The 18,877-nt window shown below is 43.1% G+C and overlaps 1 protein-coding gene across 1 annotated transcript in view; it reads left to right on the top strand.

Annotated features, from left to right (window-relative positions):
- DHX40 (DEAH-box helicase 40) overlaps positions 1–18,877 on the top strand; it is a 112,247-nt gene that overhangs the window by 44,284 nt on the left and 49,086 nt on the right. Inside the window, exon 11 of the mRNA XM_083173771.1 lies at positions 1,075–1,155. Coding sequence (XP_083029897.1) covers positions 1,075–1,155 — 81 coding nt within the window. The remainder of the gene's footprint in view (positions 1–1,074; positions 1,156–18,877) is intronic.

Here is an 18,877-nt window from a genome sequence, read left to right as displayed (position 1 = left end):
GATTTTTTTTCCTGTACGATGGACATCGTGTGAGCCGTGATTGTACACAAGTACCAGAAATTGTTCTAGTGTGTGGGTAGAGACATGTTGTTTTTCAAAATACTTTATAGGGGATATTTATATTCTCATTGTTGTAGTTTAATGGGTTTAATTAATTCTTCAGCATGCCCTAAATGCAATCATTCTGATGCAAATTTATACCACTGTTTATGGGAATGTACAGCTATTCAAAGGTTTTAGATAACAGTGAGACAGTTTGCAGTGGATCATCTGGTAAATTATTTACTGCTAACGCCAGAATGGGCCGTTTTGGGATTTTTGCAAGCTACTCCAAAAATTTCAGTTAGCTGTAAGAAGTTGTTGTACCTTTCTTCGGGAGCGAGGAAGTGTATATTACAGCAGTGGATGTCTGCCACACCTCCTTCACTTTCATGTTTAAGGAGAAATTGTCTCAAATATTCAAACTGGAATGGACTGAAACAACTCTCCATAAGGAAACTCAAACAAATCTTTTTTTCTGAGGTGTGGGAAAGTTACACATTACCAACAGAAACTAAACAACAAATACATAAGTGCTTCCGTACGACTCTCTGGTATGAGACCATTTGTAAGACCCACCAATTCTTCAATAGTGACTTGGGGTCGACATCTCAGACACGCACGGTATTCCCCTCCCTCCTCCATCTTTGAAAATCCATGCAGTTCCTCTTCCCTGCCTGGGGTGTCGCTGTCTGCTGTGGTGTTTCTCACACAGGTCTGATTTGCATATCAGTGCTGATATACAGACCACCCTGTGCTAGAAGCACTACAGCAGACAGCGACACCCCAGGCAAGGAAGAGGAACTGCATGGGTTTTCGAAGACGGCGGGTTGTAGAATAAACACTAGAAAATGTTTGCAATATACAATGCCATTCAATTATATGTTGTATTTCACTCTTTGCAATAATAAAAAAAAAAAAAAATGGAGTTAACCATAATTTTGTTTTCTCAGAATTATACTAATTATTATGTGACACTATTGAGTTTCTTTGATGACAGCTGTGTAATATATTTACCCTGATTGTAACCCACAGGTTCCCATACTTGGATCCACCAGAAGAGAAGTTCATTTTAGAAGCACTGAAGAAACTATATCAGTGCAGTGCCATTGACAGGTATTTTTAATTTTATTAAATGAATGTCATTTGATAACTGGCATTGAGATAATGGGCCTAATTCAGAGCAGACTGTAGGACAAATTTGTTCTCATAATGAGCAAATTTAAATTGCAGAGAGAGAGTTAAGCCCTGTACACATGCATCGATTTTTCCCGATTCCTAAACAAAATCAAATGGTTTTTGTGTCATTTTCGATCTACATTCAATTCGATGCGCGCTCCTGTTTTCACAAAATCAAACAGAAAAATCTACTGTGCAGCCAAGGAAATATCGAATTCGATCTAGTAAATCCAATGTGTACAATGTACCATGAATGTATATCGAATTCGATATCTAATGCAAAATTACAGATCTAATGCCAAAACGAATGGAAAGATCTAATGCCAGATCTAATAGAAAATCGAATCTAACATCGAATCAAAAGCAAATCGATGTGTTGTGTACAGGGCTATAGATTCTGGTGAATTATTTTGTTCCTTCACACAGTAAATACTGGCTGCTTTAATTTTACATTGCAATTTAGATTTAAATTTGAACTCACCCCACCCAAATCTAACTTTCTCTACACATGTTACATTTGCCCCACCTGCAGTGCACATGGTTTTTCCCATTTTGAGAACAAATGTATCCTGCAATCAGGTCGGAAATAGTCTCAATGTCCCGTATTGTCACATCTGTTGCAGTACATGAGACATATAATTGTGTTATTGTCATCACTTTTGTTGTCACGTTTCCTAATGCAAACATGAAATATTACTACAGATATTCCTTTCTATTGCACATCTGATATTGAATTGGCCTAGAGAGCACCACTTTCGAAATCAGTATGCAGGCTAAGCATAATACATGTTGCTTCTTTAACCCAGAGAGTGTACTTTTTCCTGCTGCTTTTTCCTTTATTGTGCTTTACCCTCTGTTTTGCACCTTCAATCACAAATCATTTTGTTGCAAAATAATAGGTGTAAAGTTGCAGATTAATCATAAACTTGGGGCAGGTCACTTATATCGGACCTGTTTAACCTGTATCATGTAGCTTTTCCACAACTTTGCTAGTCTGTGGCATGATAAAAGAACTATTTGGCGCTATTTGTGGATGGGTGTATCTGGACACATCTGTACTGTTATATATTGACCACCCATTGACAAGTTTGTCCCTTTTCCATTTTGTATATCAAGAGAATGACCGTTTCACCTTCTTTATATATTGTATAACACCTAGACTATATGACAGAGATGCCCCTTTATAAAGTTAACCCTTTGAGTGCCAACGTTGCTTTGAGAGGTGTGCAAAATATCCGGTAAAAATGCCAGGGTCAACGTCGAGGAAAATGAATCACTTTAGTTGTTCTTACCTGCAAAATGATCTGAAGTTAATTAATTGAACTTATGTTAAACATTGTGCCAAATAAAGAACATCACTGGCATTATTAGCGGATATTTTGCACATCTCTCACAGTAACATTGGCACTCAAAGGGTTAACATAATGGAGTAGCACAGATCTGGTCTCCTCAAACAAACGCTCAGTTGGGGTTATTGGGATGTACAGAACCACAGTACTATGGGGGTTATACAGACCTGATCCGCTGAGCTGCTAATTTGCAGCTCCCTGCGATGAGGTAATTGCCGCCCAGCCAGAGTGAAATCTTGCCCTGTGCAAGCCTTTAAAATTATTGTACATGGCTCAGAGCTGACCTCGCACGACTTCTCTTCAAACGCCTGGGCACGCCTGTGTCTTCCTGTGTGGTGGCTAGTTACCACTGCCAAATACCGGCTTTCTGTCAATCAATTTGCATATGGCCAGCTATAAAACAAAGTAGCAGGATTTTATGGCATCCAGCATCCATACTACTAGCCGGACACATGTGCAGTCATTCAATTATCGTCTGGCCTGCAAATATACAGCTGTACGATCAGGCCTGAAATATGTGCCCTTCTGAAAATGAAATCTGACCCTTGTGTTTGTGTTAATGGCCTGGTATTCTATGACAGATACTTAGCAATGCATTCCATACGGCACATACGATAAATGGGATGACATCGCTTTTGTAGTTTATGTATTTATTAACCATTTCTTATGTAGCGCACACACATTTCACAGCGCTTTACAGAGAATATTTGAACATTCACATTTAGATAAAGGTTTTTTTCTTGTTCCATTAATAATTACTTAATTTATTCTGACTGTGAAGTCCCTGACCTATTTCCCATGGAGCTTATTTTTTGTATCACAATTTTCTGTAAAATGTTGCTGTTAAAATAGAAATGTGTTTTCTATGTTACTGTGTGGTCAGCCTGCAGCAGAAATATACAGCTTTCTGGTTAGCAAGATTCAGAAAAAAATAACCATGAAGTTCAGAAGTTTCATCAAATATAATTGTGTTCATTCAGACTGACATTTAGCTGTAAGGGAAATGTATGTATTTGAGGGGTGAATTTATGAAGCTTGGAGAAGTGTTATCTATCCCCATAAAGAACGTTATGAGCAAGGTGATAATGGTTCAGCCAATCAGCTACAATATGTAAATTGACAGGTAAGAGCTGATTTGCTGAACCATTATCACCTTGCTCATAACGTTCTTTATGGGGATAGATAACACTTCTACAAGCTTCATAAATTTACCCCTCAGTCTGCAGCCTCTCTAACTTGAAACAGAGAGCAGAGCTAGTATTTAGTATAAAAGGGTTAGTAAGTAACATCATTGTCATAATAGGGGGACGTTCTGGACTCCTCAGAGAGCAGGGTTTCCAGCAACCACCCTTGCATGTCTGTAGATGCTGTGTACACACAGTGAGTTTTTTTGACCATAGTTCAAATCGAAACAAAATCGAATAGGCATCGAATGTTCTTTGCCACATTCAATGCAGTGCTAGTAGAGACTGACTTTTATTTGCGGCTGCCGGGATGAAAACAGGGCGAGCAGCTGACGTCATATGACTTCAGCCGGGCGCCCCCGGCACATTTCGGCCCGCCTGTATTTCCAACCCCGACACCCAACCCCCAACCCCATCGCCGCCCACTCTACACTATACAAGTCACCGAAGTCGTTCGCAAAGGGTGCACATGTGCATAAAAGACCATGCGCAGTCCCCCAACCTTCGGAACGGGGCCGAATTCACCCTTTTTCGGGAGGGACTTAGAATCACCACATCTGATGGATTTTTTGTTACTAAAGCACATGCATCTTTTTTTTTTTTTTTTACGATTTTCGATTTGATTTTGCTTATAGAAGCAGAATCGAATCCTAAACTAAATTGAATGGTTTTTGTGTCAGTTTCGATCTACATTCGATTCGATGCAGGCTCCTGTTTTACACAAAATAGAAAAGAAAAATCTACTGTGCAACCAAGGAAATATCAAATTCTATCTAGTAAATCGAATGTGTACAATGTACCATGAATGTATATCGAATTCGATATCTAATGCAAAAGTACAGATCTAATGCCAAATCGAATGGAAAGATCTAATGCCAGATCTAATAGAAAATCTAATCTAACATCAAATCAAAAGCAAGTCGATGTGTGTGTACAGGGCTTGAGATGTATTCTTTGAAAAACTGTGATCACGAATCATAGTAAATTTACTCCTTACTGTGTTTCCCACCCTACCTTGAAATTCTAAAAAGATGACCAGGACAGCCACATTGCTGGAGTGGCAGTAAATATAATATTTAGCTGCATAATTAATTTCCTCTCATTTTCGTTGTCATATGTCCGCGAGCTCCCCAAAAGGGGTCGTGGCCTCATGGGATGATGCATCCCACCCCCCACAGTGGGACAGTCGCCGAAAAATGGGACAGTTCGGAGGTTTGTGCATCATATATAGCATTTTCAAAAAGTACTGTTAAACTGTATGTGTTTTCTACCATTTATTCTTGTTGCTATGGTTCTGTTGTGATATTTGTTACCAGTTTGGATCTAAAGTCTTATACTTATAATTCTCATAGATATCTCGGAAAAATAAGATATTTTTGCTGTATATTATTTATATTTTTTAAGTATATCTTCTACCTGGAAGTGACTAAAAAAAAGTGATAACAAAAGTGTCAAATGGGTGTGCATTTAAGCGAGAACGACCAGCAGGGGGAGTATGCCACCAGCACAGTATAAATACAAATCTAAAACCCTTAAGGGCCGCATTTATCAAGTAATATTTGCGGCTAAATCCCCGAAAACACACGTTTTCGGTTGTTTACCACAAATATTAAGTAACCCCCTAATTTATTTATTTATTAGCAGTTTCTTATATAGCGAACACAGATTCCGCAGCACTTTACAGAGATTATTTTGACCATTCACATCAGTCCCTGCCCCAGTGGAGCTTACAATCTATATTCCCTGCCACATGTACATGCACACACACACAGACATTCTAGGGTTAATCTAATGTACCAAAGGGGGACCGCAGCAGGAATCTCCGATCCCTGCTACGATCCCCCCTGCAGCGCAGCCCGCCGCATCCCCCATAGGTTTCTATGGGGGATGCGAAGCTGCCCGATGTATCAACATCGGGCAGCCCGGCTTCGCAGCACCCCTGGGCTATCGCCATTCTGATATGGTGATAGCCCATTGTAGCCTATGGCTACACATCACACTGCCTGAGCGGCAGTGTGGTTAGCGGGGTCGCAGGAGGGTCAGCGCATAACCGCGCATGCGCAGACCCCCCCCCCCCGACCTCTGCGTCAGGGCTTTGCAGGGACGGGCTAAATACCGGCGGTATGCGATGTCACCGCTTCGGCATGATAAATGCGCCCCTAGATGTGATAAATGTACCCCTAGATGTGATAAATGAAGCACCTTTATGAGCCCACTTACTTTATACACCATCAGTTGACATCAGTGTACAAGGTCCATGGAATTGTCGTAATGCCATAATCATTTAGTCTCTGGGGATCTTTGCAAACTCATTTGTGGGTATTAATTAACCATTTCTGAGCATCCTAATTTGAACTCCATATTGGAAACTACATCACAGATTACTCCTAAGCATATACTATTAATCTGTTTCAGAATATAGCAGGCCAGACCTTGCTTATGTTGCTAAGGAAATGCACTACCATTCAAAAGTTTGGGGTGACTTAGTCAATTTTGTGTTTTTATATGAAAACTGACTTCTATTTGTAGAGACAATAGGCTACAAAAATAGTTTTTTATTTCAAATGATAATTTTGTCTTTCAAACTTTGCTTTCGTCAAAGAATGCTCTTTTTGCAGCAATTAAAGTATTGCAGACCTTTGACATTCTAGCTGTTAATTTGTAATTGGTAATCTGAAGAAATTTCGCCCCATGCTTTACCCCTCCCACAAGTTGGATTGGCTTGATGGGCACTTCTTGCTTACCATATGGTCAAGCTGCTCCCACAACATCTCAATAGGGTTGAGATCTGGTGACTGCGCTGGCCACTCCATTACAGACTGAATACCAGCTGCCTGCTTCTTCCCTAAATAGTTATTGCACAATTTGGAGGTGTGCTTTGGGTCATTGTCTCGTTGGAGGAGAAAATGGGCATGGTGGAGGAGGCATGGTGTTGCAAAATGGAGTGATAGCCTTCCTTATTCAAAATACCTTTTACCTTGTGCAAATCTCCCACTTAACAGCACCAAAGCCACCGCAGACCTCCACCATGCTTGACAGATGGCATCAGGCAGTCTTCCAGCATATTTTCATTTGTTCTGCATCTCAAAAATGTTCTTATGTGTGATCTAAACATCAAACTTCGTTTCATCTGTCCAGAACACAATTTTCCAATCTTCCTCTGGCCAATAAAAGGAAAATATTAATATGGGCAAAAGGACACAGACATTGGACAGTCTCAGGTTTGGCTTTTTCTTTGCCACTTTGCCTAGAAGCCCATCCTCTTCACTGTAGACGTTGACACTAGCATTTTGCAGGCACCATTTAATGAAGCTGCCAGTTGAGGGACTGTGAGGCATCTATTTCCTAAAATAGAGACTCTAATGTACTTGTCTTCTTGCTCAGTTGTGCAATGGGGCCTGCCAACTCTGAAGGTAATAGTAGACACCGTTATAAGAAATGTTGTTTTTCACATGAAATAGCCTTCATTTCTCCTTCATACTTCATGGCAGCCATTACATTGGGTTCATCCCTCTCTCCTCTCCAATTAGACAGGTAGTTTTTTCCCCAGGATCCAGCCCCTCCTCTATATAATCTGGCACCTCCCCATAGACCATAGTCTTTTTCCTGTCTCCTTCTGTCTGTGACAGGTAGTTAGTTAGTATTATCTTTGTTGTTTTTAGAGCGAAACCCGGGAGGCTGGTTATGCTACCGGGGACCTGGGCGGTCAGGCTGGCGGTGCCTTAAGCCTATGTATGTCCAGGGCCGGTGGCAAGGACGTGACCTGGTAGCCCATGGCGTTCCTTCCCCGTCCCCTCCCCGCTATGGTGGTCGGCGCGCGTTAAGGAGTAGTCACCTGGAAGTCAGGTGTCTGGCCGTCTTCTGCTGCGGACTCCCGGTGGTCCGGTTGGTGCATACACCGGCATATACATAGCGGGTCACGCTGGGCAGACTCCCTCGGCAGTTCCGACTTCGGGCTGCGCATAGGGGCGCGCGCCACTTCCGGCGGATGCACGCGGCGTGCGGGTCACGGCCGCGTGCGTTCCAGCTACCCGGAAGTACGCGTTAGTCTGGCTACTTCCGACAGGGAGGGGGAGACGCCGGCTGCGCGTGCAGCATTCATTTAAAAGCGCCTGGTCGGTGTTACAGGCGCGGGACTGTGTTTTTGACCAGGAGTTTAACCATGGAGGATGCCTCTCAAAAAAACGTTACACCGCCGCCCAGGTAAGTCCTCTCATAGAGGACACGTTATTCATATCGTTTTGTCTAGTCAGATAGTTAGTATCTTTTCTTGTTTTGTAGTGTGCCTTCAGTGCCCAAGAAGAAAGTGGCTAAGACTAAGAATACTAAAGTCTGTCCAGGATGTGATAGAGCTTTTGTCGGAGAGACTGTGCTGTGTTTAGAGTGTCTAACAAAAAAGGATGTTGGAATGAATATATCAGCACAATTAGCTGAGATGAGAGACTGGATGAAGAAAAATTTTATTTCTAAAGAGGAATATACGGGGAATAAGAGGTCCCGGTCGCAGACTAGCCTTGATAAAGATGACGGGGATGTGTCTGTGCATGATGATGTGGACAAGGAGGAGTCTGGTGGCTCGTCAGCAGAGTCAGGCGAAGTGTTGGAGGACGAGCGTCTGTTTAATGTGGAGTTGGTAGAAGCAGTGCTAAAGAATCTTTATAGGACACTTAACTATAAGCAGCCTGTAAAGTCTGAGTTTGATGCATTGTTTGAGGATCGATCCAAAAAGGGGAGATCGTTTCCAGTACATAAAGTAGTGAAGGACATCCTAGCTAAGGAGTGGCAGGGTGTCGACAAGAGAGTTGGGTCGACTAAAAGAATTCAAAAAATGTTTCCTATTGAGGATGAAGAATTCATTAAATGGTGTAATATACCTAAAGTCGACGCAGCAGTGTCAGAAGTGACGACCCGTACTACTATTCCCCTTGAGGATGGGGCGTCACTGAAGGACGCAATGGATAAAAAAATGGAAAGTGCTCTAAAGAGATTACATATTTCCTCCTCAGTCTCGCTAAAATCTGGAGTGGCCATGGCCTCGCTCTCTCGGGCACTCAGGATTTAGTGTTCGGCCTTACAGGAAGACATACAGGAAAAGGTTTCCCGTGATCAAATCTGTAAAAGTCTTACCCAGATTCAGCTGGCGGTGGACTATATGTGTGAGGCCTCTTTAGATGGTCTAGATTTTGCAGCGAAATCCCTGTCTTCAGGGGTGGTGGCCCGTAGGGCCTTGTGGCTTAAGTCATGGGCGGCAGATTCCCATTCAAAGAACAAACTAGCGACATTGCCTTATGAGGGTGCTTTCCTTTTCGGCAGTCGTTTGGATCAAATGATTCAAAGAATGTCAGGTGGTAAATCAGTGAGATTGCCACAGGATAGAAGAGGAAGGTTTTCCTCTTTTTCTTCTAGACAGGCGTATAGACAGGCCAAGTCCTACAGGCCAGGCAGGTCTGTCCGGGACAGATACGCTCAAGGGACATCCAGAGCCTTTTTTCGTCAATACGTCAAGAAAAAAGGTGAAAGTTCTGGAACCACACAGAAGCAGTGACGGTGGTCCCATGGTGGAGCAGGCCCAGGTAGCTGGAAGGCTGTTGGGTTTCGCTCGCATCTGGGAACAAACCGTCCGAGACAGATGGGTTCTGGAGGTAGTCAAGACTGGCTATCGGCTGGAATTCATGTCAAGGCCAAGTATGGCAAAATTTTGGGTTTCAGAGCTCCCAGTTTCGAAGATAGAAAGGGAAGCTCTAAATTTGAGTTTAGAAGGACTCATCACATCAGGAGCAGTGGTGAAAGTCCCGGAAGAAGAGAAAGGGGCCGGTTTTTATTCCCGTCTCTTCATAGTCAGCAAAAGTTCTGGAGGTTACAGAACTATATTAGATTTAAGAAGATTAAATCTGCGCATAAAGAAGAGAAAGTTCCACATGGAGACCACAAAGTCTATTCTGATGGGATTAAGAAAGAACGATTATATGGTCTCCATCGATCTAAAAGACGCCTACTTCCATATTCCCATTTCCCCAGACGACAGAAAATATCTGAGATTCTGCATAGGTCACGATCATTACCAGTTCACCTGTCTGCCCTTCGGCCTCACCTCTTCACCAAGAGTTTTTACCAAGGTTCTAGTGGTATTGATAGAAGAACTGAGAAAAAAGAAAGTCATGATATGGGCATATCTAGACGATCTATTGATTGTGGCACCATCAGAAGAAGAGGTGATCACAGCAAGAGACTACACCATTCAGTTTCTTCAGGAACACGGGTGGCTGGTGAATTGGGAGAAGAGCTGTCTGAGGCCAACACAGAGTCTTCAGTTTCTGGGGGTTCTGGTGGATACTGTACGGTTCCAAATGTCCTTATCCACAAAGAGATGCGAGAAAATCCAACAATTAATCTCTACGATATACGAGGAGGATCGCATACCACTCAGGTCAGCAATGAGCCTGTTGGGTATGATGGCATCTACGGTGGACATAGTCCCATGGGCCAGATGGAGGATGAGGCCTCTGCAGTGGTCCCTTCTGGGTTACACAAAAAGGCTGGTACCGCTGGAAAGAAAAATAAAAATCTCAGAGCCAGTGAAAGAATCTCTAGTTTGGTGGGAATCCGATCAGCTAATACCAAGGAAGTCCTCACTAGCAAGCCCCCTTTACAGTGTGATCACCACAGACGCCAGCGCCATGGGTTGGGGGGCTCATGGTCTGGGCAAAACGTGCCAAGGGCTATGGTCCCCTCGCGAGTCAGAGTTTTCCTCCAATCACAAGGAACTAAGAGCCGTGTGGAAAGCAATAGAGTTCTTCAGCGAAGATATCAGGGGTGCGCACCTGCGCATTTTCTCGGACAACGCTACTACCGTCTCCTATGTCAACAGACAAGGAGGTACACGGAGTCACGTGCTCTTAGAAGAGGTTCGAAACATCATGTGTTGGGCCGAGGAGAATCTGCTGTCAATATCAGCGCTCCATGTGCTGGGGGAGGACAATCAGCTCGCAGACTATTTGAGCCGCACAAGCGTGGTTCCGGGTGAATGGGAACTGAAGGATTCAGTTTTTCAGAGAATAGTGGAGCAGTTCGGTCAACCAGAGGTGGATCTCATGGCTTCAGCAGTCAACAAGAAGCTTCCACAATTCTACTCCCGATACCCAACTTGGGGGTCAAGCGGAGTGGACGCCCTATCTCAGAGATGGGAGTTTCACCTGGGGTATGTGTTTCCTCCAATTTCTCTCATTCACAGGACATTGTGGAAGGTCAGAACGGAGGGGGTCCAAGTCATATCCATTCTGCCCTACTGGCCCAGGAGGGCTTGGTTCCCCATGTTAGAGAGCATGGCGATTGCGGGCCCAGTATTTCTTCCAGTGACTCAAGATTTGCTCAGGCAGGGCCCAGTCAATTGTCAAGAGCCTCACAAATTGAATTTAGTGGCCTGGAAATTGAAAGGCGACAGTTGAGAGACAAAAATTTATCTCCAGAGGTCATTGAGGTGCTTCTCCAAGCAAGGAAGAAGATATCATCATAAATCTACTACAGAATATGGCGGGTGTTCGCAACATGGTCCAAGGACAGGTTCAGTTTTCCTAAAGCAAACATCCCCCAAGTGTTACAGTTCCTTTGTGATGGGCTTAACAAGGGGCTTTCGGTTTCTACGCTCAAGGTCCAGATATCGGCGCTGAGTGTACTACTAGACAAGAAACTAGCAGAGCATAGTTTAATTAAGAGATTTTGTCAAGCTATCAAGAAAATCCGGCCTAGGGTTAGGTCAATAATCCCCCAGTGGGATCTTAATTTAGTCTTGAATGGACTTATGGAGGCTCCGTTTGAGCCGTTGGACAGAGCGAAGTTAAAGTTTCTAACATGGAAGATGTTGTTTTTTTTTTTTTTTTTTTTATTAATTTTTATTTGCATATAAAAAGACATAATACAGAATACATATACATATATACATACAATACCAAACATATTCAAGACAAACAATACAAATACGACATTGAGCATATGCCTAAAATCGGGAGATCCGCATCAGCCCTTTCGTGACATATATTATTGCCCATCTTCCTGAGCACAGAGTTGGCCGTGCCTCAACCATGATACGACCCTGTTTTTCTACATGCTCAACAAACAAACAACAATGCAGGTCCTAGTTCTTAATACCAATCGGATATTCACGAAATATCTAAAGTTCTTCCCCCTTGTCTACATGTGCATCTCGCCCCCAGAATACTCTATCTCTCTTCTATGTAACCTCTCTAGTTGTTTATCCTCCCTATTTTAACCTATTCACTTGGAGAAATGGTCATTTCCTACCCCACTCTTTTTCTAAATTCAACTCTTTCTATTCTTTAGTGACTAAATTGTGTTTTCTATATAAATTTTCCACTTGTGCCATATCTTATCAAATTTCCATAAACTTTTCCTACTTGTGTAAATGTGTCTTTCATGATTGAACGTGTAATTAACTAGTGCTCTCCACTCATCACACCCTGGTCCTATTTTTGACAACCATTTCCTCGCTATAATCACCTTAGCCAAGGAACACATATTAATTATAAATAATTTAGTGTATTTATCAATACTTATTCCATTAAACATATTCAATAAACACCCCCCAGGCGTGAGAGCCTGTTCTGTAATTCCTAGATCCACCAGGGTCTCTATCACTCCCACCCAAAATTCCTGTATGACCCTGCAGTTCCATATTAAGTGAAAAAACGTACCCGGTGCTATATTACATTTAGGACACACATCTTCCTTGAGGGCACCAAATTTCATCAGCCTCCCAGTGGAGAAGTACGACCTGTGTAAAATAAATAATTGTATCTGCTGTGTTTTAATAGAGTTGGTTGCTTTTGAGAGTGATACAAGGGTGGAGTCCCATTCTTCCTGACCTATTTCCCCCAGATCTCCTTCCCATTTAATTTTTAGGCTCCTCAAGCCATCCTCATGTTTCTTTTGTAATAGTATATTGTATACCCTGGAGATTTTCCTTGACCTATCCCCACCTGCCAAAATTACTTTTACCGGTGACTCCCCAAATTCTAAAGATCTACCCCCATTCTGGGTCTGAAGTACGTTTTTCAACTGTAAATATCTAAATATATGTGTGGAGGATAATGAGAACTCCCCTTTCAGCTGTTCAAACTGTTTAATTTCATTCCTCTCATATACCTGACTTAGGGATCTAATACCCACTCTAGCCCAGAACTTTAATATTTGTGATGTCTCCGCTCCTTCCAAATTAATCTCCTTAATTAAGGGGTATTCTATATCTATTTCTCTAAAGTTATACAATTTATTCACGTCTCGCCACACTTTAATTGCTTGATTCACCATCGTGAAACTCTGATCTACCTTTCCCCCTATTACCAATCTTTGTACTGGGGATAGTCCCCCGCCGCTATATCGGACCAGGTCTTTCAGCCCTTCTCCAATCGTATTATCTGTGAACCAATCGGCCAATGATCTTATTTGACAGGCAAGGTAATACAATTTAAGGTCTGGCAAGGCCATTCCACCATCCCCCTTTTTCCTTGTCATATTTGAAAAATTAATTTTTGGACGTTGATTTTTCCAAATAAAAGATCCCATCATGCTATTGACCTTCCTAAAAAAATCACTAGATATATAGTGGGGAGATTGCTGGAAAACGTAAAGAAATTTTGGGAGGGCAATCATTTTAAGTAGGTTAACCCTACCCATACTTGTTAAAGGGAGTTTACTCCATCTGCTGGAAAACGTAAAGAAATTTTGGGAGGGCAATCATTTTAAGTAGGTTAACCCTACCTATACTTGTTAAAGGGAGTTTACTCCATCGCTTTATCCTATCTCCCAAATCTTGTACCAGTGTGCCTAGATTTAGCTCCTCAAAGTCCTTAGGATCGGGTGTAATCCATATTCCCAAGTACCTAAAGGAGTTCACTACTTTGAGTGGTGATCTTATATCTGCGTCCCCAGGGCGCAAGGGCAAAATACTGGACTTCCCCCAGTTTACCTGAAAACCTGAGAACTTCCCAAATTCTTCTATTATATTCAAAGCCATTGGAACTCCCCTACAACCATCCTTCAAAAATAATAACACGTCGTCCGCATATAATGCCAGTACATCCCTACCGCCCCCTCGTCTAAATCCTTCATTGGCCAGATAACTCCGTATTAGACAGGCCAGCGGCTCTATCACCAGGGCAAACAAACTGGGCGAAAGGGGGCACCCCTGTCTAGTGCCTCTACTTATCGTGAATGAATTAGCTATATAGTTGTTTATTGATATTCTGGCTTCTGGCCTTTGATATAGCAATTGCACCCATTTAATGAAATTAGGTCCGATACCAACTCTCTCCAAGACCCCCCATAGAAACTCCACCACATCAAAAGCCTTGGTTGCATCTAATGATACAATTACCGGGCAGTGGTCGTCTGTATGTGGGGCCTGTAGATGAATAAAGACCTTTTTCAGATTCCCAGATGTATCTTTCCCTGGCATGAAGCCGGACTGATCCTCATGTATAATTTGACTTATTAACTTATTTAATCTTTTAGCCAGAATTTTAGCCAGTATTTTTGCTTCTACTGATATTAAAGATATCGGCCTATAAGATTCCATTGCCTCTGAATTTTTCCCCGCTTTGAGAAGAACTATGATCTTGGTTTCAAGCATCGATCTTGGAAGGTTATTCTCTAGAAAACTCGAATTTAAGATCTCCAAAAAGATGGGTGCTACAATGTCTAGGTATTTTTTGTATATCTCTCCCGGTAGGCCATCCAGGCCTGGGGATTTACCGTTAGGGAGGTCCAATATGGCCTCTTTTATTTCATACAAGGTAATTGGTGCTTCTAACTCTTTTTTACCAACTACTGATAAACTAGGCATATCTATTTTTCCTAGGAAGGCCCTAATTTCTTCTTCTTTACCCTGGATTTTAGTAGTATAGATTGAGCTAAAATATTCAGTAAAAGCCTCGGCGATCTGTCGGTTGGTGTGGACTATCTCTCCTTTCCCATTACTCACCCTCATAATTACATTGGATGGGCTATCAGCTTGAGCTAAATAAGCCAGAAAAGATCCCGATTTGTCTGCGCTGGCGTAGTTTGACAAGGATCTATACTGGAGACATTTTGCATTTACTGATTCTAATAATTCTACCCATTTTTTTTTGGCCTCTATCCAGTTTATTTTATTTTGTTCTGTATTATTGTGCACGTATATTTCTTCCATCTCCAGGCACTCTCTCTCTAATTCCAATATTTTATTATTACTATTTCTTTTCTGGTCTATTAACCGTTTTTTTAGAGTGCCCCTGATATGTGCCTTTAAAGCCTCCCATACATAACCGTTCGTAGTGGTTCCTTTATTTATGGCCCAAAATTCCCGCAAATCTCTGCAAAAGGTATCCTCATTTCCCAGGTCATTTAACCTTCTGGCATCGAACCTCCAGAATCGATTCCCTCCGTCTTCCTCGTCCAAGAGGTCCAATACCAGAGGGGAATGATCTGACACCCCCCTTGCTTTATACTCCACCCCCCCAACCCTCGACATTAATTTCCTTGTTACCCAAATCATATCGATCCGAGAGAATGATTGGAACTGAGGAGTATAGCAAGAGAACTGCTTAGCATATGGATTTCTCTCCCGCCAAGCATCTACCCATCCCAAGTCATTTATAAATTTTCCTAGGCCCATATTGCCCCTTTTCGCCACCTTCTTCCCGCTACTCCATCTATCGCAGTCGATATTCAAAACATTATTAAAATCTTCCACACATAACACTGGTAGGTCTGGGGAAAGGGAAATAAATTCCAATGCCTCTTTCAACACATCGAATGAGAAAGGAGGTGGGATATAGATCGTCAAGAGATAAACATGAAATACGCCAATGACACATTCCATAAAGATGTATCTCCCAACTGAATCAATTTTGATCCTTTTGCAAATGAATGGCAGGGATTTCCTGAATAAAATTGAGACTCCTCTGAAGTTAGATGTAAATGATGAGTGGTAACTCGTCCCCACCCATATTTTGTTTAATGATTTCACCTTATTACCCACCAGGTGGGTCTCGGCAAGACATATAATATCTGCATTTGACTTTTTAATTTGGTTCAGCACTAAAGTTCTCTTTATCCTATCATTAATTCCTCTTACGTTCCAAAAGAGTAACCTAACCATCCCAGCCATTCATTTGATATATATCATCGGATCCCATTAATACAAAAAGAAACAGTAAATAGCACATATTCTATTAGAAGCGAGTTGCCCCATTGCAAACTCCATATAAATATTTCCATTGATTCCGTGACCTCTGTGTTAAGACCTTCAAGACCCGCAATACAAACACTTATACATACAGTATAACAATCCCCCCCCCCCCCTCCTCCCCCCTCCCTGTATACCCCACACCCTCCGGTATACCTATCCCCATAACCAATAACCCACTATCCCCTAGGAAGCTTTAACACACTAAGGCCACCAACGTGCGGCCTGCTCCCTGAACTTTAGTTGACGCTATTAATAATTGTTCTGTTGTCATCTGGGTATCCCCTGATGCCCACTTATCCACCCATTTTGCGGCTTCATTGGGTGTCTGGAAGAGGAAAGTCTGACCATCAAAGATCACCCGCAATTTTGCTGGGTAGAGCATTGAGTACTTTACTCCTCGGTTTCGCAACTGTTTTTTTATGTCCAGAAACTTTGCTCTGTTTTTCTGGACTTCTATTGCCAGGTCGGGGAAGATGGAAATTCTCGCCCCTTCATGCTCTAATGATTCTAAATTCCTTGCCAGCCGAAGGATGGCATCCCGGTCTTGGAAGTTTAGGAGTTTTATTATTAGAGTACGAGGCGGTGCCCCAGGGGGGGGACTTCTGAAGGGGACTCTGTGTGCTCTCTCAATAGCGAATGATTTGGAGAATTTCTCCATTCCAAACTTATCCGCACACCAGTGCTCCATGAATTTAATCGCATCTTGTCCCTCCACCCTTTCGGGGAACCCAATAAATCTTAAGTTATTTCTCCTTAATCTTCCTTCCATATCCGTCATTTTTGACCTCATCTCCTTCACTTGTTCCACAACCGAATCAATTTTTGCCACCAGGAGTACATTACTGTCCTCGATTTTTGAAATGCGACTTTCTGCCTCTGTTATTCTTCCTTTAACCTCCTTAATCTCTTGCCTTGCCAGTGCTACATCAGCTTGTATTTCACTAATTTTCTCCATCAGGCGATCTTCACTGCCCTTAATGGCTTCCATTATTTGCTGGAGGGAGATTTCTGGGGGTGGCTGGGGAGCGCCACTTTTAACTGGTGTGGTAACAGGGGTGTTTGTGGGGGTGTTGGTATTCTGGGATCTGGCATAACGCTCCAGTCGGGCCGCCGCCGCTGTTGCGTTACCTGTTTTCCCCATTGTGGCTTTAGGGTAGGCAAGGGATATTTATAGAGACACTGTTCAGTTATATAATTCTGATAAGGCTAGATATTAGCCCAGATTCGTCAGATATATATGCAGCCAGAAAGAAAAACCTCTTCACCTATTACACCACCACAGCAAATTTCCTCTATGGCCCTTTTACTCCACAGTCCAGCACAAACCCCTGCCAAACACAAGTCACTTGCAGAGTTATCCTACCACATAGGGTCAGCCAAATATATTCCTCTTGCCTCCACTCCGTTTGCGCTGAACCCCTTCTCCTCTCCAGCACCCACCACACCTCACCCTGTACCTGATACTGTTATTCTCCTTGTTCTCCTTGCTGCCAGGATAAGCTGTCGCTCTTCTTCCCCCAGCTACCTCTTTCTCCTTGGTGGTTCCTTTACTTGTGGCCGCTGGTACAAACACCGACCTCGTGGCAGATTACTCCGCTTACATCCGGAGCCTCCTTCACTTCCGTGCTTCAGCGTCCTCTGGGCAGTCTCCTTCTCCCCTGTGTAATAGCCGCCGTACGACCAGCGTCGCCACTCAGCCGTCAGCGCATTCAACGCGGCGCTTCACAGAGATGCAGGGACGGAGGTCTGCTGCAGCTGCCGGTATTACGCTCTCGGCTTCCTTGCTCCCTCTCGCCCACCGGTCAGCCTCGCTTGCTCGTGCGGGTCAGCAGGTATGTAGTGCCTTGCAGCCCAACGGACACACAGAATCCTCTTGCCGCCACTAGTGCCCCATCGACGGCCAAAACGCCAGGCGCCAGCACTCAGGGGATTTCAGGATGGAAGTTCAGGGAGCTGCTCACCACACACCTCTACTCCCGCGCTGCCGTGGCCACGCCTCCAGGTGGAAGATGTTATTTTTAGTTGCAATAACTTCAGCAAAAAGAGTGGGAGAGATTCATGCTCTGTGCATTAAAGAACAATATTTAAAGATTTTCCCGGATCGGGTGGTGCTGAGGACCAGACCGTCCTTTCTACCCAAGGTGGTTTCCTCGTTTAATTTAAGTCAAGAAATTGTTTTGCCTTGTTTTTTTCAAGATCCTCTGACGAAGAAAGAGGAAAAGTTGCATACATTAGATGTCTTGAGAGCCATCAAGATATATCTACACAGGACAACGGGGTTCAGGAAGTCAGAAGCATTATTCGTGATTCCCCAGGGGGCAAAGAAAGGGTTGGCTCCGTCAAAACAATCAATGTCAAGGTGGCTAAAAGAAGTAATTGCATTCACTTACAGAAAGGTTGGTCGTGAAGTTCCTGAGGGTATTAAGGCTCACTCAACAAGGGCAATGGCGGTTTCTTGGGCTAGAGAGGCCAAAGTTTCTGCTAAGGAGATTTGTCAAGCAGCCACCTGGTCTTCCTTGCATACCTTCTCTAAGCATTATGCATTGGATGTCGCAAGCCCTAGTTTCGGAAGTGAAATTCTTAAGCAAGTCTTGGCTTGAGGTATAGTATAACCCACCCTACTGCTTTGGTACATCCCAATGTAATGGCTGCCATGAAGTATGAAGGAGAAAGCAAGGATTATACTCACGATAATACCTTTTCTTCGGAATACTTCATGGCAGCCCAAATATTTGTTGGCCCTCCCTATTTGTGTTTTTTCCCTAGGATCAGGACGGAGACAGTCAAAGACTATGGTCTATGGGGAGGTGCCAGATTATATAGAGGAGGGGCTGGATCCTGGGGAAAAAAACTACCTGTCTAATTGGAGAGGAGAGAGGGAT

The sequence above is a fragment of the Crinia signifera genome, chromosome 2 (genome assembly GCF_055691185.1).
Source record: "Crinia signifera chromosome 2, ASM5569118v1, whole genome shotgun sequence".
Taxonomy (NCBI): Eukaryota; Metazoa; Chordata; class Amphibia; order Anura; family Myobatrachidae; genus Crinia; species Crinia signifera.
The sequence above is the reverse complement of the archived record's forward strand: the minus strand, read 5'-3'. Positions and strand labels throughout refer to the sequence as shown.